Source organism: Phodopus roborovskii, unplaced genomic scaffold, assembly GCF_943737965.1.
Source record: "Phodopus roborovskii unplaced genomic scaffold, PHOROB, whole genome shotgun sequence".
Lineage (NCBI taxonomy): Eukaryota > Metazoa > Chordata > Mammalia > Rodentia > Cricetidae > Phodopus > Phodopus roborovskii.
The window spans coordinates 10,107,641-10,129,315 of record NW_026126629.1 but is presented as its reverse complement, the minus strand read 5'-3'; the positions used below and the strand labels follow the sequence as shown (position 1 = coordinate 10,129,315).

General features: G+C 47.4%; 1 protein-coding gene across 1 annotated transcript in view; it reads right to left on the bottom strand.

The window, feature by feature from the left end:
• Positions 1-9,659: 9,659 nt before the first annotated feature.
• Positions 9,660-21,675, bottom strand: part of Tspan14 (tetraspanin 14) — a 58,213-nt gene continuing 46,197 nt past the window's right edge. The window contains exons 3-9 of the mRNA XM_051206894.1: positions 21,067-21,117; positions 19,185-19,331; positions 17,714-17,884; positions 15,830-15,955; positions 14,749-14,793; positions 12,540-12,659; positions 9,660-11,240 (exon numbers count right to left, since the gene is read on the bottom strand). Of these exons, the coding sequence (XP_051062851.1) occupies positions 11,169-11,240; positions 12,540-12,659; positions 14,749-14,793; positions 15,830-15,955; positions 17,714-17,884; positions 19,185-19,331; positions 21,067-21,117 (732 nt within the window). The 3' untranslated portion in view covers positions 9,660-11,168. The remainder of the gene's footprint in view (positions 11,241-12,539; positions 12,660-14,748; positions 14,794-15,829; positions 15,956-17,713; positions 17,885-19,184; positions 19,332-21,066; positions 21,118-21,675) is intronic.

Here is a 21,675-nt window from a genome sequence, read left to right as displayed (position 1 = left end):
TCTGCCTGCCTCTGCCTCCCAAGTGCTAGGAGTAAAGGTGTGGGCCACCAATGCCCAGCATTAGGCTGGATCGTACATGTCTCATGTATCTCACACTGGCCTAGAATTAGCTATGCCTTAGAGTAAGACTTTGAATACCTGATCCTGCTTCTACCTTCCCAAGGGTGGGGGTTCCTAGAATGTGCCACCACACCTAGCTTTATGCAACTAGTGCTGGGGGTTGAAATCAGGGCTTAAGCACAGTCCCAGCCCAACTTTCAAAATTTAAATCAGAGCGTGTTATTTCTCTGAGCAAAACTCAAGTTACTGAAACCCTAAACTCAAAAGTCCTACCAGGGCCATCAAGATCCCAGAATCTGCACTGATGACCTCTCTCACCAGTCTTGGGGTCACTAGCTTTAGCCTGTGGCCTGGGCCAATCACTACCTGACTGCTCAGGTAACACACCAGACCCCCCCTCCTCCCCAGGGCCTCAACATGGGCTTAACCTATGTTGAGTGCTGCTCACACAATCCCAGTCTTAGTTCATACCCCTTTTTGCAGTTCTTGAACATGAAACCCAGGGCTTTGCACTGTATGGGTTATGCTATGGAACTACCTTCTCAGATCAGCTCAAGTTCACTCCCCTATGCTTGGGATTCTATCCACTCATCTCCTCCAGTCTGTTTTTCCTTTGTAAATGACTTTAAGTATTGATTTGTTACTATGTGTTTTGTCTGTCTCCCTGGTAGATAATGAGTGACCAAGGGTGGGAGCTTTCATCTGCTTCATGTGTAGAAAGAACTCTGCTGAGTAGTACTAGTTACACATCTACAGAAAGGAGTAGGATGGGGTAGGCAGACAGCCCTGCTGTGACTTCTAACAGGCAGGAAACTCTGGGTTTGACCCTCAGCACCTTATACACCAGGAGTAGTGCTGCACAGCTGTGATCCTAGGACTTGGGCAGCAAAGGGAGGAGGCTGGGGAGTTCAGTTTCAGCTATTAGCAGACTTGACACCAGCCTGAACTACTTGAGACCCTGTCTCAAAACAAGGTGGAGAAAAAGATAATGAGGGAAGATCTTTCTATGTAAAACTGACCAGAGCCTGAACAAATGCTGTGTAGTTTAGTTGCTGGACACTTGGACCCAGCAATCATGGGCAGATGGACTTCAGGAGATGGATGAACGGCCCTATCATAAGCTACTTGCCCTGGCTTCCCAATCATCCCTGACCATGTGGTCCCCAGTAGGTAGTGATGGCCAGAGGACTCCAGCCTTCTAGCTGCAGCCAAGAAGTCTGTGACAGTGACTACTACTGAAAGATTAGTGATAGGAGCCATCCCCTTAGATACCGCCCACCTGCCCTGGCACACTCTCACTTAAGGCAAAGGGATCTCAGTTGTACAGGCCAAGAGCTCCGTGAAAGTTAACAGTAATTCATCTCATTACCACCAATAACGTTAACAATAAGGTACTAAGCCAGGCAACAACTGGGCATGTTACTCTAATCCCAGCACTCAGGAGGCTGAAGTGGAGAACCAAAAGCTTCAGACCAGCTGAGGTTACAAAAAAGACCTTGTCTCCAGCAGGAAAACCATTAGTGTCCCTGTATGTATGTGCAGTAAATACTTAAAATATCCTATGTGAAAAGCAGATCCCCTGCCAAGCATAGGAACCAGGCATTCAACACAAGAAAAGGGTAACAAATTTAACCTATGGGGATGAGGAAGCAAAGAAACATAGACATCTTTGATGAGAGGATATGCTTTAAGGTGGCCTGGAAATATAAAACATTCACTATCAGCAAGATCCAGCATCTGCCCAGGGAGATGTAATAATCATTTAAGTGTTCGTCTTGTAAGCATGAGGACCTGAGTTCGATACCCCACAATCCACACTATAAAAAAAAAAAAAAAAAAAAGGAGGTATGGTGTAATTCCAGTTCTGGGGAGACAGAGACAAGCAGATCCCTGAGGCTTACTTGTAAAGTTCCAAGCCAGTGGAATACTATATCTCAAAAACAAGGTATGTGGCTGGGCGGTGGTGGCACATGCTTTTAATCCCAGCACCAGCAGGCAGATACAGGTGGATCTCTGTGAGATGCAGCCTGATCTACAGAGTGCCAGGAGAGGCTCCAAAACTACACAGAGAAAACCTATCTCGAAAAACAAACAAACAATGTGTGTGTGTGTGTGTGTGTGTGTGTGTGTGTGTTGTGGGTGGAGAAGGTGACAGCTCAGTGGGTGAAGGCATTTTTCGCCAGCTCTGACAATCTGAGTTCAATCCCAGGACCCACATGGTAGGAGAGAGCCAACTCCCAAAAGTTGTCCTTCAACAGCCACACACATATTGTAGTGTGCACCCACAAAGACACTCATGAGAGAGAGACGAGAGAGAGAGAGAGAGAGAGAGAGAGAGAGAGAGAGAAACTTGCAGCCAGCTGCACAGCCTACATGGCTTCCAGACAGTCCTTTTCCATGCCTGTTCCCTCATCTGTGTACAGGTAAGCAGTCACTTATGTTCTTCTTAACTGGTTCCAGGGAGTGTGGGTAATTCAGGCACACACAGTGACTGCTAGAGTTTGGTTCCTCTTGATATGCTGAATCAAAACAATCAGGCATGGGCTGAGTTTACCAATTCTCTATGCTGAGCAAGCCCCACGTAGTCCCTTCAAAGTCTTGTGTTCTAGAATGGCATGTGTTTCCAGTCCGGGCTCATCTATGAACATTAGGAAAAGTTGGCTGTTTGGTTTTTTGCTAGTTGCTAACTGTAGCTGATGGCCTTCAGCCTTTCTTGCAGGGCAAAGTTCTGTGTTCACTAGGGAGAGTCTGGCCCACTTCAGAGACAGACATGCCAACAGATCACCTGGGCAACATCAAGACCCTCACTATTTCCCACTCTTCTTCCTTACATTGGAAACCTGCAAACCATCTCTTTGTTTAACCAGGAGTTAGCCCTGGGCAACCAATATGTCCTGACCCCTGTTCTCCACTATGGCTGCATATTGGAGATCCAATTATCTTGTCATGAGTGATGCAGATAAGGACAGGAAATGACACAAGCAGGAACTTGGGCCTTTCCTCCTGCTGTTTCCCACAAAAAGAAAAAACAAAAAAATCCTCCCTGGCCCCTGAATTTAGTTATACACTTACTTGTTAGATGTAGGTTCTATTGCAGTAAAGCCCTCTTCCTTGCCTCACTGGGGTTAGCCAGAGATTGTTCTAGAAGGGGGCACATCACCTGCTCATAGTGATCCTTTATGCCTGCACACAGCTCCTGGGACAGGAAGTCCTGGGTCCTTGATGCAGAGGCATTAGTGAGTTGGCTGTCAGTTTTCTGCCTGATGTCTGACAGACATGATACCACTGGCCTGCATCCACACTCCATAAATCACTCATGGAGCCCTAATCCTGCTCATCAAAAAGCACCAGTACATCCCATTTTCCCTCAGCTGAGCTCTTTAGCAGCCCTATTAGGAAGTCTGCAGCCCTAAGGAGCCAGCAGGCTATACCAGAGACAGCCTTTCCTAGGGCTCTTCCTAGCCTCTAATACTCACAGCCTCAATCAAGCCCCACCAGACACAGGTCACCCTGGCCAGAAGTGACATGCTCTGCCCTGCCCTCAGAGTGGCTGGGAATTCCAGTCATCCTAACCCTCCAAGCCAGGCTAGGAAAAGACAGTCTATATCCTACTAGACACAACAACCAGGAAAGGGATACTAGTGTCCTCAACCTATCTGTGATTACTGTTTTCCTTTTAAAAATGATCTCAGACTGGGTGGTGGTAGCACATGCCTTTAATCTCAGCACTCAGGAGGCAGAGACAGGCAGATCTCTGTGAATTCGAGGCCAGCCTGATCTACAGAGCAGGTTCCAGGACAGGCCCCAAAGCTATAGAGAAACTCTGTCTTGAAAAACAAAACAAAAAAGATCTCATGTTTATTATTTGAGGAAGCAGAGGTGAATGGTGGACCCAGGCTCCTATAGCTACAGTCAAGCTGTACCTCTCACAGTGATATCTGTCCCAACCTGGACACAGCCCACATCCCTGACCATCATGTGAGGAAGCCACTCATGGCCTCCAGGCTGGATTAGAAGCTACACCAGATAGACAAGTCCCAACAGCTTGAGCTTCAAGTTCCCCACAAAGGGACTTAGGGAATGAACTTCTTCATTTCCTTGAACCACAGAAGTTGAGCACAGACCACCTGCATCTAATGCTTGCCTCTGTCTGGCCCTTCCTTTTGTGCACACAGCCAGGCTTCTGCCACCCCTGAAGGAGACTGAGATCTAAATGATGAGGTGAGCCAAGCTCCTTTCTTGCCCACACTCTGTTCCTAACCAACAACAGCAGATGTAGTAGGTGAAGCTACAAAACAGAAGGAGACTAGGTCCTTGAGAGGCAGCGGAACACAGCATTCACAGCCCATCCTTGAGGAGCCACCAGGATGAAAACAGCAGGGAATAAACCTTTTCAAATTCACTCAAGTTTTGGAGGTATGTATTTAGTGGCTAATCTTCTGACTCAAATCATGTATGACAGCTTGCAAACTTCTACTTCAGTCACCTGAGTCCTGAGGGCCATCAAAGTGTCTGACTCCATAAACCTGGCAGACCACTGAATCTGTACTTTTACAAGTTGTAGGTGATACTGAAGTGACCACACTGTGAGAACCATTGTCTTAACTCCCAGTCTCAAAATTACAACACTTACCCCCTCTTTGTCAAGGACATAGCATTCACTTTCTGACCTTTATTTACTATGTGCTGTGTCAACACCTATCCTGTGTGCTGCTGCCCTCTGATCACCAATTGTGTCCCTTGAGTGTCAGCAATAGGGAGGAAGAACAGTTCTTGGAGAGGAAATCCTGGCTGTAAAGCCAGTTATGACACTTGGAAGCTCCATGACATCTACAAGTCCCGTAATCTAAATCTGCTTCCTCTTATGCAAAGTGGAGAAAGTCCTGTCAGTGCCCTCTTCCACCTACTCCCTCCAAACTCAAGAGCAATCATGGAAGAAGGGAGTCAGAAAGACTGAAAGCCAGAGGTCAGGAAGGACTGGAGTAGGAAACAGTATCGTGTAAACCTGACTGGACCACTGTGCTCAGGAAACCCCAGCAGCTGTGGTTGCCATTACACAACCTCCACAAGATCAAGCCAGTCAACAGGCCAGCATGGCTGGAGGGGCTCATAGCACCTCCCCTTACTGAAGTGCTCTTGTCAGTTAAGGGCTTCTTCCCTCCACTCCAGTCAGCTTTCTCTGAGGGTTCCCCCTGCTAAGTTGCCCATCTCCATTACAGCAGCCCCATACTTGTGAGAGTATGAGCAGCACAAATTGAACTTGGGTTTAAAAGAAGTGGGGAACAGATCTAGGAAGAGTTAGGAGGAATGGGGTAATGCAATCAAAATGTATTGTGTGAAATTATTAAAGAATAAAAATGTATTTTAAACTGTGTCTTTGTTGGTTATAAGAATTAAGTTGCAGGGGAAGGGATTCACCAGCCAGTGGCTAGGAACCCCCACATCCCAGATTCTTAGAACATTCACTGCAGGTTCTGTTCTATCAAAGTCTTCATGTGTCCACAGCTGCCAGGAATTTTTGTCATCTACAGAGAAAGGAAGTAAACACACCCCAAAATGCAGTTACATTCAAAAGGTGATTACAGCATGGGTAGTGCAAAGAACCCTGAAGAATCATCGGGAAGACGGAAGGAGGGCCAGGCGAAAGGATGTTCAAGTGTCCTTCCTGATGGGCGTCGGAATTAAGCATTAGCATCTCTGGGGGTAATTTCCACACCAGGTGGCTTGACAACTATGGGAGAACCACTTCTTTCTCAGAGCCATTGTGCTATAAACCTCACTCCTGGATTTGGCCACTGCTGGATGGATAGGATGGGGCTGAGTGTGAGGGTAGGGTTTGGGGTTGGGGAAGATGAGTACAGCAGTTCAGGATGCAGCAGCTGAAGTGTCTGCAGGCATCCAGGCACTAAGTGTCACTATGGCCATCCACATACACAGGTCCACCAGCACTGGAACAACTTTCATGGTGGTTGGTCCTTACCTGGGATGGCTGGTGGACACTAGTCACCAGGATTCACTTTTCACATCAATCTACAGCTCCTTTGGACAATCTGCATGGGTCCTATTGGAACATAATCTCTGCCACATGGCTAGTTTGAAAGTTATTTCGAATAAGCAAAACATTCTGGCTGTCACCAATGAAAACCTGTCATTGAGGACACTCCTGGACAGCTAAGTCTCTAGACTTTCATTGTCTTTGAGGTATTTTACCACAATGCTGTAGAGTTCCTGCAGACTTATTCTTGTAGACAGATGTGCATATAAGACATCCCAATGAGATTCAGTAGATTCCTTTCTATTGAAAAACTGTTTGGGTACTGCTTTACTCCATAATAACTGATGCTGTTGTGGTTTCTCCTTTGAATTGGTTGTTAACCTTTTCACCTCCATCAATTAATGAACTAAAATTTAAAAAAAAAAAAATCTTCACATGTGCTTATCTGTATTTATGAATCCTTTAAAAAATACTGCCCTTAGCATGGGAAGGACCATTGCCTTAACATGAAGGTCCCTCTAAGAGGCCACTCCAACCTTTCCACATGGCCCACAGCTGTGCTGATTTTATGTAACAAAACCAATGAAAAAGGAGATAATATCACAATGATTCGTGTTGCTGAGAGGTGATGCCTGTTTAGGACAAAGGAAAGAGATCTATAAACAAACAAACTCAGGCTTCTTTGCAAGAGCAAGAGGACAAAGTGGCTGGGCATGGAGATTAGGAGGGTGCAGACCCAGCACTGAAGCTGAGGTAGAGTGACCCGTGAGAAGACTTCACACTCCCACTGCTTCTAGAAAGCAGAATCACAACTGGTCCATTTGACCTGACATTTTTCCTCAAGTGACAGAGATGCAACTGCTTCATTTTGGCTTACCTCAGAACTCAAGCTATATGACAGTCACCAGGGGTAGCTCTGCTGGTGGAAATGCTAAACAGTTCACCTACCTCATTTCATTTAACCCTTGAAACACAAGAGAAGGAGCTACCATTCTCATTTTACAAAGATATGAATGTGGCAGCTGGACAGCTGGACACATTCGTCCACATACTAGCAGTAAGTAGTCATCTGGCCTGGTACAGCCAGCCCCTAGAATCCACTAACATGGACACACCTTCCTGAAGAACTAACTTACAAACACTTCTTTTTAAATCCCATTATTTGAACAACAAGTACTATAGTCCCCCCCCCACCCTTTTTGCATGATGTGTGATTAGCTAGGTACAACATGGACACAGTCCTGTGTGTGACTGTGGATGTGGCTATAGCACATCACATATATGGAGGCCAGAGGACAACCCCCTGGTGTTGGCCCTTGACTTCCCTGGAGATGGGCTCTCTGTTATTCTTCTACTAAACAGACCAGACTAGCTGATTCACAAGCTTCCTGGGATTTTCCTGTCTGTACCACAAATGTCCAGGTAGGGGGTGGTAATGGGATAACAGACATGCATGCTAAAGCAGGTCCTCAGGCATTAAAAAAAAAAAAAAACCTCTACTCACATCACAGCACCACCACCACCCCTCAGGCAATTCTGCAATGTTTTGTTTGTTTGTTTGTTTTAATAAACACCTTAAGAACAAATCATACCCACAGGATGAAGAGGGGAAGTGAGTGGCATTCCCATCACTCACACCCCAAGCTACAGAGTTATTTCCTAACATATGGTTGAAGCTGCATGAGCAGTCACGGGGAGAGGAGGACCTCCCTCCCTGACTGCTTCACCATGATGCCTCGTGGCAGAGGCTAGAAGTTGTCTCATGTTGAGGGGGTCCCTGCCTTTGCTTCTAACAATGGGGACACTGTGGCAGACAGAGAAAGGAAACTGGATCCTGCTGACATCACTGAGCCTCTTGGATCACACCAACCCTGAAACTCACTCCATCTCTGGACTTTCCAGTTTCAGGAGCCAAAACCCTCCGCTCATTGTTCAGGTTGCTTTGAGAGGGTTTTCTGTTACCTGGGACTATAAACATAACCCCCTCAAGGGCAACATCCACTCACTTGTGGCATTTCATACAGCAGATGGCTTGGCCAATTAAATGTGCACCATGGATGCATTTAGATGGAAATCCACACACTTTTCTGGAAGGATCCTTAAGAGAGGTTGTCTTTGGGCAACAGAAAACATACATTTCACTTTACACTCTATTTATACAGCTTTTGTTTATATTTTAAAGAAATGAAATGTAAAAGTTTGAGATGACAAAAATGATGGTCTAAGGTGATAATTTAGTTTGGTAGTCATTAAGCTATGTTTTTGAAGCTCCTGCTGGGATATGAAGTACAGAATACAGAAGAAAGCCAAGTGAAGGAATATTTGTCTTCAAGCTTTGCAGGGAGTGCTTATATCCTGTCACTCCAAATAAAACATCCCCACCACTGGTAAGGATCCCCAAACCCCAGAACAGCAACTGCATGAGGGCATTCTTAACTCTCCCACAGGTACACCTTAGCCCCAGAAGAAGTTTTTTTTTTTTTTTGTTGTTGTTGTTGTTTTGTTTTGTTTGTTTCTTTTAACATTTATTTTATATGTATGAATAGTTTGTCTGCTTGTATGAATGTGCACTACATCTGTGCCTGGTGTCCACAGATATCAGAAGAGGGTATTAGATCCCCCTGGAACTGGAGTCACGGGTGACTGTGAGTTACAATGTGGATACTGGTAACCAAACCTGGGTCCTCTAGAAGACCAACAAATGCTCTCAATTCCTAAGTCATGTCTCCTGTCCCTAGTCCCAGTTTTATAATGCTTATTTGATATTTTCCAGGAGATACTTGGAGACAGCAAAACTAACTGACCAAATAAACAACCTTTGTATATATATGGCTTCAAGGATGAAGGACAGTTCCTGCACTCTATATAAGCTCAGCAAAAAGGATGGACAGCATCCTTCTGGATATAATCAACACAAGCATCTCAACTAAGATCATGATGGGAATTGGAGTATTCCCAGTTCAAGGCTGACAATGTGGCATCCACAGTTGTCAAGGACACAGAGAAATGCAATGCTGGAACAATGGTCGACCCATGGGAATACACATTCTCTACCTCTCACTTGTCAGAGTGGAGACATGTCAACAAGTTCTTCCACCTCTGAGGCTGTGGGCCAGGAAGCCATCAAGTGGCTTCCTACACAGACACTGAGGCTTCCTCCCTCTGCTAAGGAACCCTCTAAGGAAAGCAGCCCACATGCTGCCAGTAGCCTCCAAAGTGTGTCTCTCAGAGAAGGAAGTGTCTGATCCTGCACCACCCAGCTCGGAAAACCCTCCAAAAACTCATGCAGCAGTGTCCCAACTGTCAGGAACCATGCTCTCTGAGTACTTTTGCCTGGATGGGCAGAATTACTAGGGCTAGATCATGATAGCGAGAGTCATGCTTCCTTGAGTCATGGGAAGTTCATACTGATAGCTGAGGATGGCAATGCAGTTTCAACTGCAGGATGCATGTGAAGGATACATGCAAGCTGTCAGGATGTGCCTCAACCAGTCACAACTGATGCCTCATTGGCTCAATTTATCACCAAAATGCTTAAAGTGTGTGGTTTTTTTTTAATAGTGATTCCAAACAAACAAACAAAAAAATGACCCAAACAACAGCATTAATATAAAGATATATTCCATAAAAGAGTTTGGCAGGTCAAAGAGAAGCATCACACTTCCTAAAAACACAAGCATTCTTCTTCCTCTAGTCTATAGAGAATTATTTAAAAAACTATAACATCATCATCATCATGAACACACCCACCAGTATCACCTGTATACACCACACTAGAATGTACACCTCGGCAAGTAACTGAAGGTAGGCACTCAACCCCTGAACAGTGAGGACAGATACCAGCTAAAGAGAAGCATTAGAGAGGAGCCTCGCCCAAGGAGGACAGACACCCAGTGTGCCTCAGGAGTATCCAGTACTTAAGACACACATCATTTTCAAGAGCAGCCACAGAACAGCACAGACTGTGAACACATGGCAGAAGAGCAGTGTGTGGGTGGAGATGTCACCACGAGTACTAGAATAAGACGTGCCGAGCTTCCACACAGAGCCTGGTGTCCGGGGCTTGCAAGGGCCTGGCTGCAGAGTGTCACCCTCCAGGGACAGCACACTTTGGGTCACTAGCTGTACGTGGTCATGAGAGGAAGCCGATTTCCAGCTAGCAAACAAGAACTTGGGCTCCCTGGAGGGCAGTAGGGAGAAAGGGTCAATCAGAATTCAAGTTCTGGTGGCAGTTTCAGTAGCACCGAGACCAGAAGACAGTGAAGCCAAGCAGGGGAGTGTGGAGGGAATGTGGATTAGAAGGAGAAGCTGTCGCAGCTGGTTCTTGAGACACTCAGGGAACTGAAGAGGACAGCTTGGTCCCAGACACTGGGTAAGGCTGCTGAGAAAAGGATGCTGGAGAGAGAGGCAATAAAGACATGGCGAAGGAAGGAACGTTCTTACCCTATAAATAAACTATTTACATACTTTAAGAACAGGAGAGCTGGCTCTCAGCAGGGCTTAATGCTATGGAAACACAGGCTGTTCTACCCTGGGAGAGCAGTGTGGGCTTGGAAGGCAGTGGCAAGGTGCTTCCCTGGGACTGGTTATGGCTGGCTCAGGCTTACTTCACTTGGACATGGCTGGGGATCCTGCAACCCAGTGGCATGTTTGCACCACCATGAACCCTGCTGGCACTCGGGAACCCACTGGACCACTTATCCCTCCTCATGCTTCTTGATCCAATGGAGGCAGAAGTTGTCCTCAACCTGCTGGTCCAACACAAATGCCCCACCCACAGACGATGAGATCTGAGCATGGACCTAATCCTTACTGAGTGAGCAGGGGCCTGCAGACACTTATGGGCTCCAAGAGGGCCATCAAGCCCTCCTTGCAGCCATGGGAGCCATCTGTCCTCAGAGTTACTACTCCACATGAAGGCATTCTGTCTCGGGGCAAACCCCTTCAGAGATGCCATGTCAAGTACGGGCAGATGAGAAGGGGCCTTCATCTTCAGCACCAGCAAGAAGAAACAGAGAGGTCACATCACACTGATGCCGAAGACTGGGGTCTGGCTGTGGGTGGCTTCACCTCCATCCATGTGTGGCTCAGCTCCACTTGCTGCCTCTGCTTCTCAGAAGTGGTGACCAGCCTTCACTGCCTCGATGTCTGAGATCAGGGTCCTTGCCAGGAAGATGCCGAAGATCTGAAACCAAAGCCAAAGATCAGCGGCTCAAAACAGGGCAGGGAGAAGAGCTGGTGCAGACTGCCTACTGGCCTCCCAAGGGTAAAGAGAGGGCAGAGCTTTAGCAAAGCCTAACCCAGCCCACGGAAATGAGCCCAGAGTAGGCTGCTGCATCCCTCAAGCATGGAAGAGGTTAGAGCAGGAGCCACAGAGCATTCCCTGCTTCCAGGGAATGAACACGCCACACATTACAGGCGGGACCCACAGATTTGAGCTCTAGGTCAAACTGAAAAATAACATCAACCTTTCAGAACCAGCCACCCTGCTGGTGTGATTCCTGGGAGAATAGTCACGCAGCCATGACCCTGATGTCTGCAGACATATCCTGACCTTAGCAAGCAGGAATGTCACGAGGGAGGGGTGAGGCTTTTCTACTGAAACTTGGAGGTGTGCTTGGCTCCTCCCCCTTTTAAGTTCTACATTTCATAACTGAAGCCAATCTCTCTGAAGTCTTCTTTTTCTATCCTTTTCCACAGGCTTCTCTCTAGTCTTATTCTGTAGTCACCTGACACATGACAGAGTAAAGAATAAAGAAATGTTGTGTGGCTGTAGCCAGGTCCACCCCAGCCACCTCTTCAAGGTGTCCGACACGTTTCCCATGTAAACAGCCTCCAGTGTTCCAGAAGCTACTCAAAGGCTGCCAGTGCCTCTTACTCAGGGGCCTTAGTAAAACCAAGTTTTCCCAACAGAACTACCCCATTCACCCCTGGGCCACCAATACTGTTCACATGAAAAATTTGTTTCAAATGAATAGTACAGCTTTAAACCACAAAGGGCTGTGAGCTACAAGAACCTATGTGGTGAGGGAAAGACTCCAGAAGCCCAGCCAGGGGACAGGGACAAGAAGTTCCAGGATGATTGTCCCAGCTAATAGAAGAGTTACCTTCCATGCTATAGTACCTAATGCCTCCTTAAATCCTATTTCAATCTACCAGAAGGGAAACATCCCAAGCAGGCGACAGTTACAGGCCATGCATTCCAATTTTTCTGACCACTACACAGGCGATGCTGTATGAAGCCTACTGGGCCCTTCAGAGAGGATCACAGCTATCCTGTCTGTTTGCCCTAAAGGTCTTCCTTCCTTCAGGTAGCAGGCTTTGGGGGGCAGAAGAACCACAATCCATCCTGGATCCACCCTCCAACATACATGTAGGTGCCACCATACTATACATTATTCATGCACATGCACATGCACCTAGGCCAGACTCCTTCACAGCATATCATGTGTTAAGGGCCCTGTGCTTGAATTCTGGGGCATACCTGCAGCAATGAGATGGCAATGAAGACACCAGCCACAATGTAGATGTTCCTGGGGAGCCAGCCTTCCAGAGCCTGGATGCACCCTTTGGTAAAGATGAACTCATCCCACTTGCTCTTCAACTGCATGGAAAAGCACAGTGGCCTCAGCCTGAGCACACACAGTCCTGCCCTACCCCCCAGACAGCCTGGCTCTGTATGGGGCCGGGCAAAGCATGACATATGGATGATGGGCTCAGGGGGCTAAACGAAGACCACAGAGGAGCCCTGCATGAGAAACATACTCCAGATTCAGGCCAGGCTATCCTATCACCTACCTAACTAAATGACTGTTAGTTCTTCTCTGAGAAGAGCCAAACATGAGTTTGCTCTGTATCTCCACACCTGGAGACATACATGCAAGGGCACTACAGTCAGAAACATGGACCTGGGGTCAAGTCCTGGCTCAGCCTTGAATTTTAGCTACTATGTCTTGACACCTAGTTAGGAAATACATGTCTTTCAAGGTACGGGGGAAGAAAGGGGATCCCAAGCTTTCTCCGTCAAAAAAAGTTGGCAGAAGAAAGGACAGTGGCTCTTTAGGTTGAGTCTCCCACTGGTAAGCTTGGCTCTGGGGGACAGAGTCAGTGGGGGACCCTGTAATAGCACACACCCCACTCAATACCTCATAAGTGGCAATCAGCCCCAGTTTCTTCCCTACCAACTCCCTCCATGTCAACATGGATGCAACATGAATTCATGTCAGGGGCATTATGGCATACACCATGCTCTTACTGCCCCTGTCTCCCCCAACCTCAGATTGCTGACTATTTGAAGACAGGTCTTTACAGATGTTTGAGGCCATCAGGATGAGGTCTAATCAATTGACAGCTGTCCATACAAGAGACTAGGAGACAGGTGTACACAGAAACAGACTGTATGAAGAGGGGAGAAGATGTCCCAGCCCAGGATACAGGCCTGGGACAGATCTTTCCCAAGCAGCCTCAGAAGTCAACTCAGCTGACAGTTTGATCTTGAATTTCTAGGCTCTGGAATTGTGAGAAGGTAAATGCCTGTCTGTCATTTGAGCCTCCCTATCTTTACATTTTGTTTTGATTACCCCACATGGCGATGAGATTCTTAATGGGAAAGCATGCCTCCTTCTGGCTTTGTCTGTCTGGGATGCTAAAGACCAAGCATCATAGTGGCCTAAAGTGTCAGAAATTTCTTCCTCGACACTGTAGAGGCTTAAGCCTAACACCAAGGCACTGGCTGAGTGAGTATCTGGTGCTGCATTCCAGTTAAACAATGTCTTCCCAATGAATTCTCACATACTAAAAGAGACAAAAGGCTCTTGGGATTTTTTTCTTTAAAGATTTATTTATGTGGGTAAGTATTCTGGCAGCATTTACGTCTTTTCATCCTGTGTATACAGTGTCTGCAGAGGCAGAAGGCAGTACCCATCCTCCGGAACCGGAGTTACAAATGGTTGTGAGTCACTGCATGGGTCCTCTGCAAGAGCAACAGTGCTCTTTACCTCTAAGCCACTCTGCAGGCTCTATTGGGCCTCTTAACAAGGTCAGTCATCTCACTCATGAGGGCTCTGCCTTCACTGGGGACTAGGTTTCAGCTTGTGAATTCAACAAATAGCCTGTTCCTGTGAAGCTAGAGTCAATGGAAGATTTCCAAGACCCAGAAGGGGGTTTCTATATTCCCTGACACCTGTCTTTCACAATAGCAGCCATCCATATTACCAAAACTCACCAGAGGACAGCCTGAAGTTAGAGATGAGTATGCCCTTCTGGCTACCTTATCATACCCAAGCCTTCATTCGCTGTGGTCTGAAAGAAGCGCTGGATTTCTGAGCCCCACCCTAGTCCAGGCATCTCCCTCTTGCTCCTGCCTCCATGTGGAGTCACACACCACAAGCTTTATCCTATACAATAGATAACTCTCACATAGCTTCTGTTCCCAATTCCATACTATACTAATACAATGATAGGTTTAGTGACATAAGAGCTTTAACTTTCTCTCTCTCCCTCTCTCTCTCCCTCTCTCTCTGTGTGTGTGTGTGTGTGGTACACGTGTGCGTGCTCACTTCAGACTTAGATGTGACCTTCTAACTGAATCTTCCTGTCTCCAACTTGCACTTTTGCTAAAACAGGAGGCTAGACCACAAGACTAAACCCAAGACACAGTTCACTGTGTTGAAGCTTTGTGTTGGTTTTCTTACCTGAATCCTGACATCATAGCCACACTGTGTGTTCACAACTTTTTGCTGTAAGAAAAGCAGAAAACTTAAGTCATTCTAGTCCTGTCAAAAAACCTGGTGGTACTAGAAAAATCACTACCCAACAACAGGAAACACCTGTGAAAATCCCATCACAGCTCACACCCTGCAGTCAGCTCCCCTTCCCGGCCAGCACAGGGGTCAGCAAGCTGTGTTTGTGATAGTTTAGCAACTTATAGACACAGGCCACAGAACCAGGACCCACTCTGCCTCATCAACAAGAGCACAGACCTGAACAGCACATAAACAATCAGAAACTAGGGACACTGGTATCTGAATTTCACACACATTCTTATACAACACAAAATATTACATTTTCTTTCTTGTACTGTGTTTGAGGTCCCCAGGGTACTGCTACTGGGAGGTGGTAAAGTCTTTAGGAGACGGATACCTCAGACACTACTGCACAGTATCAGCAAATGGCCTCTCCCACACCCAGGATCCTACCCTGGTAATAACAGAGTAGAGGCTTGCTTCTCAGAGGCCATGGCTAGGCATCACAGGGTCGTACAAAATCTTACGTAGGCCCCATCAATACTCAAGCAGAACATGGTCTTTCTTCACAGGTGACCAAAAATGCTCAATTTCCAGAACCCCAAGGACTTAGGCCTCAAACTAGGAATGAAAGCAAGTAAAGAAGCTGCTAGAAAATAATCTTGCAGCTGCTGTCCCCCACATGGAATGTGTAACACTACAATCCCCACGAGCTTCTGGGCACCGAGTAAACTCTGCAGATAAAGTACAAAAGGGTATAGGCCAGAGCATATCATCCTCACAATAACACCAAGGACACCACTTGAGGAAGGATGAGCTTGCCTCCTCTTCACCCAACACAGAGCCAAGGTGCAACACTAACATGCTCTCCAAAATGTGCACACAGGATCCCAGAGTCACAAGGACCAGAGGCAGCAATGGAAGAAGCAGAGGGAATGTACAACACTCCATCCATGTGTTGGAAAGCAGCAGCCTGGAAGGCTCTGCAAGTGGCAGGGGCTGCTGGGATGCAGAAGGGACACACACTCACCGCAGGATCTGGCACGCAGCAAGAGAAGGGTACTCCACATTTCTCTCGGCTGTAGCTGGCACCGCTGCAGTTGAAGTAGACATTGAGGTCCCAGTCTTCAGGGCCATAGGCCCCACAGCACTGATTCTGAAATCACAAAAGCCAGGAACTACATGAGGAAGGTCAGGGACACTCACCAAACACAGGTGTCTTAGGATGGCAGAGAGAAGCACGTTCCCACCTACCAGACAGAAAGACACCAAGGCCCACAGAGATGCTGAGTAACACCAACAAATGGTAACCCTTTAAGAAGAAACAGCAAGTCGAGCGTTGGTGGCTCCCGCCTTTAATCCCAGCACTCAGGAGGCAGAGGCAAAATGATCTCTGTGAGTTCGAGGACAGCCTGGTTTACAGAGAGAGTTACAGGACAGGCTCCAAAGCAATACAGAAAAACCCTGTCTCAAAAACAAAAACAAAACAAACAAACAAACAAAAAGAAGAAGAACTAGCTGTGCCATCTCCTCTATCTAGCTCTTTGATGTACCCCTCTCCTAATCTAGAGAACACTGCATAACAGATTAACAGTTCCCCCCCATAAATGGCCATGCTGGCCCTGGTTACCCTTGTTTGTCCTTTTTATGTAAAATAGCTGCTGAATAGCAACAGCAACTTATTAAACTTCAGCCTTGACCAGGATCCTCTACTCTCCACTCCACATTGACAAGAAGCTCTCATCAGCTTACAAAGGTGTGGTGGCTACAACACACTTAGAACACACTGTGATGGGAGCAGCTCACTTGCACCAGATCTCCTTCTTCCTGCTGGCAGGCCAACAGGAGGTAGTGTGACAGCAGTAGCCAAAACAAAGGCCAACAGCAATTTCTGTGTCCTTCACATCCAACTTTTCTAGTGAAAACCCATCTTCCCCATCCATACTCCTCCACTATGCAGGAAGCTTTGATGACTTAATGACCATCTAATGCTTCATCCCAAGCCTAGAACATACTTGATCCCTCTTTATTTTTAGAAGAAAAGGAGCTGGGAATGGCAGAGTACAAACATTCCTCTAATTTTAATATCCAGGAGATTGAAGTTTGTAAGCTTGAAGGTAGCTTGGGCTACCCAGCAAAATCCTATCTCAAAAGAGACAGAGGTAGGCAGCAGGAAGACTACATCCCTTAGGAAAGAGTAAAGTGCTAGAAACTAGCAGACCACACCATATGAATACAAAAGAAAGAAATGGAACAGAGAAAGCAACAAGGCCATTCAAAGGGAGCTAGAACACAGAAGCCCCTCTGGTCATATAAATGGGTTTTGCTAGACCCCTTTGCAACAGGGTAAACAAGTTTTGCTTATTAACAGTGGGCCAGTTATTTTCAGTGCTTTCTGGTTTCTCTTTGGAATCAAGCGCTCCATAGACAAGACATTTCGGAAGCCGAGCTTCTGGGAGAAGCAGGATCACACAGGTCACTGGTGGCAGGCAGTGAATGGGTTCATCCCAGGGGCTGGAGCAGCCAGTGATCCAAGCTTCCAGGTACAGCTGCAGGGAGGGGGAAGGGGCAGGAAGGCTAAGGGACACAGCCAGAGCCTGCTTACTCAACCCCCTGGGGAAAGTGAGAGGTCACATCCCTTCAACTGAAAAGGCTTCCTCCAGGCAGTTTGCCCTTCTCAAACAGGAAGAAAAAAGGTCCCAGAGAGGAAGGGGACAGGAATAGCTCCTGTGGTGAGTCACAAGTCTAGGGGGGAGGAGCTCTACCCTCTATATCCACAAGGCCCAAGATGGCTGAGAGGACTATGGCTGGGCTGGCCTCCCTGACATGCTGTGCAGGGCACCCCAGAATGACTGGAGGTGGGAAAGGGCATGCTCTAGTAGCTGGAGGCCTGTGAGGTAGGTACAGAGCTTACAGCTTTCTGGAGAGAGTCGATGAGGTTCTGTAAATCAATGTCATCCCGATAGGATCTGATGTTGCTCTCGAAGAATTCCCGAAACCGGTCCCTCACCCAGTCCTGGAACAGAAAGGCCAGCACAGCCACGGCCAGTTCCAGGAAGAAGATGAGCACGATGGCCCCACAGAACTGCATGGGCACAAAGAGGTGGAATCAGCCATCAGCAGCCTGGCAACCCCACAGACCCCACTGCACCCAGAAGCATCGCCTGCTACACAGCACTTCACCTCTGGAAATGGGATTCACTGTTACTCATGCCTCATACAACACGGCTGGTAACCAAGATGAGGCAGCCCTCACTCCCCCCCCCCCTCCACTTGATGAAAAGAAGCCTTGTCAGTTGCTTCCATATGGAGCCCGCACCTGGCACTATCTGCTCCCACCCCTCCATACAACCATCCTAGACATCTCATCTTTCACTCCCACTTTAGGGATGAAAAAACTGAGACTCAGACACAGAGCCTGTCTGAGACAACATAACTTACACAGGATATGTGAGTACCCTACAGGGTTCACCACCACTCTGGATGGACCAGGGCTATCATTACCCACTCTGCAGGACCATGAGCCACATGCAGACCTTTCTAGAAACATGGCTGTCCAACTACAAGTAGGGGTGACATTCTGTTGGGACCCATGCAGCCACTGGGACACAGATGAAGCTCTGTCTGTGGCCTAAAGGGTCTGTGCCTCCCAGCCATAAAGGATACTAAGAAGCTTTGCCCCATCTAGGAAATGTCAGGGAGCCTTCCCGAGTAACCCAGAGAAGAACCATAAGCATGCACAAACACAGGCACACAGCCTGCTCATGAGGAAGTGAGATGCAAAACACAGTATTGGGGGGGGGGGGGGGCGCGCTAAGAAAATGGTGCTTTGCTTTTCAAACGAAGAGAGCTTGACCTAATAAACTCAACAAATAATAAATCATAAAGAAAATAAAAGTGTTTTCCTCACCAGGTGCTATTTAATTTTAACGGAATACATTTAAAAATAAAGTCATATCTAAATATAAAACTAAACACTCAGTTATTAATAATTCTGCCAGAAAATTAAGAACTCTACACTGTATACCCAACAGATTCACACCCAGGAGGGAAATGATTTCTTAATGCTACTGGCAACATCGTTTGATCTTAGCCAGGAAGGGCAAAGATGAACAGCAAACAATTCTTTTAGAACTTCTAAGGGGAGCTATAAAGTGAAGGAGGTGGGTAGAATCCCCACAATCAGCTGGCTCCTCCTATGAGGGGGCAGGGCAGGAAACCCCAATCTCCTAGGGTGAGGAGCTATCATCTGAAATCTTCCCTCCAGTGAGACAGCAGGTTCAAAGGGCTGCTCCCTGCTTCTACTGCCTGGGCCAGAAAACAGATGCTTTCTGCCTAGCCCACCACCTCCACTACCTCCCACCCTCAACTCCAGGACCACTCACAAACTTGAGCAAGCAGATGTTCTCCCGTAGGGCCCCCACACAGCCTGCGAAGCCCAGTGTGAACATCACCACGCCCACCATCAAGACCAGCACCACAGGGTCGATTCCATGCAACCGGGTCACCTTGGTGAGGTCGGACAGCACACCCTGGAAGAAGCAGAGAATAAAAGGTAGTAACATCCCTAGAATGGAGCAAGGCCCTGGGGCAAACTCTGTCTGCAGCTAAGGCAGGAGCCTGCTTCTCAAGGCTCCTGTCATCAAGAGCCAGCTAGGCCAAAGGCCATTTCTGCCCACTTCCTAGAGCCCCTGAGTCTAGTTAGCATTCTTGTCCACCTCAGCTCCCAGACCCTTTCCATGAAGTTCCTGGGCCCCACCGAGGATGGGGGCTCCAGATCCCTCCACGGCCTGTAGAATACCTTGGCCAGGTCTCACAGGAGCAGAGTCCTATGGCCTATGGTCAAACTGGCTAAAAGCAACTAAAATGTTCATTTTGAGGAAACACGCCTAGCAGGGGTAGATGAAGGACAGAGTTTTACCCATAGAACTATCTATGATGGAGGAGTCCTAGAAGCACCATTTAAAGAGAACCACCGGCTGTACTTGCAATTAATGTGTGGAAGTAGGCTAGGGGCAAATAAAAATAGATTTATTGTTTTTATTTAAATACATACAGTCAGAGAATAGTGAGATGGCTCAACAGGTAAGCGTACTTGCTGTCTTGTCTGGCAACCTGAGTTAAATCTCTAGGACCCACATGGTAGAAGGAGAGCATGGAACCTACTCTTGTAGGTTGTTGGCGGTTTTTTTTTTTGTTTGTTTGTTTGTTTGACTTCTACTCATGCATGCATATATATATATATATATATACACATGAGTATACATATATACAGTTAAAGAATGCAGTTAAAAATTTAAAAACATATATGTATTTATGTAACATTTAAAAATTATTGTAACTAGTGGCAACTACACTTGACAGATGGATTCAGTGATATTCAAAGAGGGGTGGGGGCTGCCGAAACAGGGAGCTGTGGAGCCAGCTCCAACATCAGGGCTCATCCAGATCAAGCCTGCTGCAGTCTCAAAAACAGCCACATGGTGGCGCTGGTAGGCCCTGGTTGCTGCCTCCAGGTCACTGGGCCAGAGACATTGCACTGCACCTTTTGCCATAAGAGGTTCACAGTCTTCCTTGAAGGGTGGCCAGGCTGAAGAGCAGACCTTGTTCTGCTCCTAAGACCATCACATGAAAGCTCATAGACCAAAGTGCTCTGTTTCCTTTTTCTGGAAAATACAGCAGAAGGTTCACCACAGGAACAGGCGGTGCTTCAGCTTCCGGTCCCCCTTGCTCCTCCATCCTGCAATAATTACAGCTCTCCCACCTAAGCTACTAACACTAACCTAGGGTAAGAGCAGCACCGTGACTGACTCTATTTTGCCTGTAGCTCTGATCTCCTGGCTTCTCCTTTCTCACAGATCAGCAAGCAACACACAGATTCTTAAAGACACACCTCCTCCCCTAGGAAGCCAGGGGCAGATAACCAGGCTCTACTCCCATTTTCCTGTGGGCCAGGACAAGAAACATGTTGGGGAGCAAACATGACCTGCTTATTTGTTCCCAAAAATAAGAGAAAGGGTCCAGGCCTGCCTTGGACACAGCTGCCAAGCCCTGCGGTTACTCTTCCAGTATTGGCCCAACTGTCTATGACCTCCGGGAACAGCGTCAACCTTTAGAGGCACGTTCTTTCTGAGGGTTAAACTGCTGCAAACCTTTCGTTGCACAATTAGTGCCCATTGAACAGGACGGGGGGGGGGGGGGGCAACTCAAGTACAATGGCTCTGGGACTTGGCCTGGGACCTGGGGCCTGGCAGTGGTTCCACCTACCTTTTCGCTCCATGCCCACAGCCCGACTCCAAGGAAGACAACTCCAGCCAACTGAGCAGGGGTAGAGGGAGGAAGAGAGGAGAAAAGAGGTCAGAAACCAGCACTAGGAACAAAGTCTACATTCTAGTTGGGTGCGCTTGTCTCCTATCCAGGGTGGCATTTGATTCCTGCAGATGACAGGGGCTCTCGATATCACGAAAGCGGCACAGAGACAGCAGATAACCAGCACCTATTTCCCCAGAATGGCTGGTGGATGGTCTCTACCCCAGATGGCCACACGACCAGAGAGCCACGGTAAAGATCCCGAGGTCAGTCCTAGAGGGGCAGCCTCTGTGCTGACAAGAGGCTGTTCTTTCCTTCCTTCCTATCCACCTTTGCCCTCAACTCACGTCAGTGTGCAACACACTGTACTCATGAGGACTGTCGGGGTTATTTATCTGAGGACTCTAGCCCAGCTGAGATCTGTATGGATCAGGCCAGCTCTGAGGTAAGTGAGGCAAGGCTATAGGAGAAAAGCACAACCCAAGACCACCTGTCCTCCTTTCTCAGCCCCATAGCTCAGGATTCAGATACCCAACACAGACAAGCAACTATGCAAGTCACTGGCCA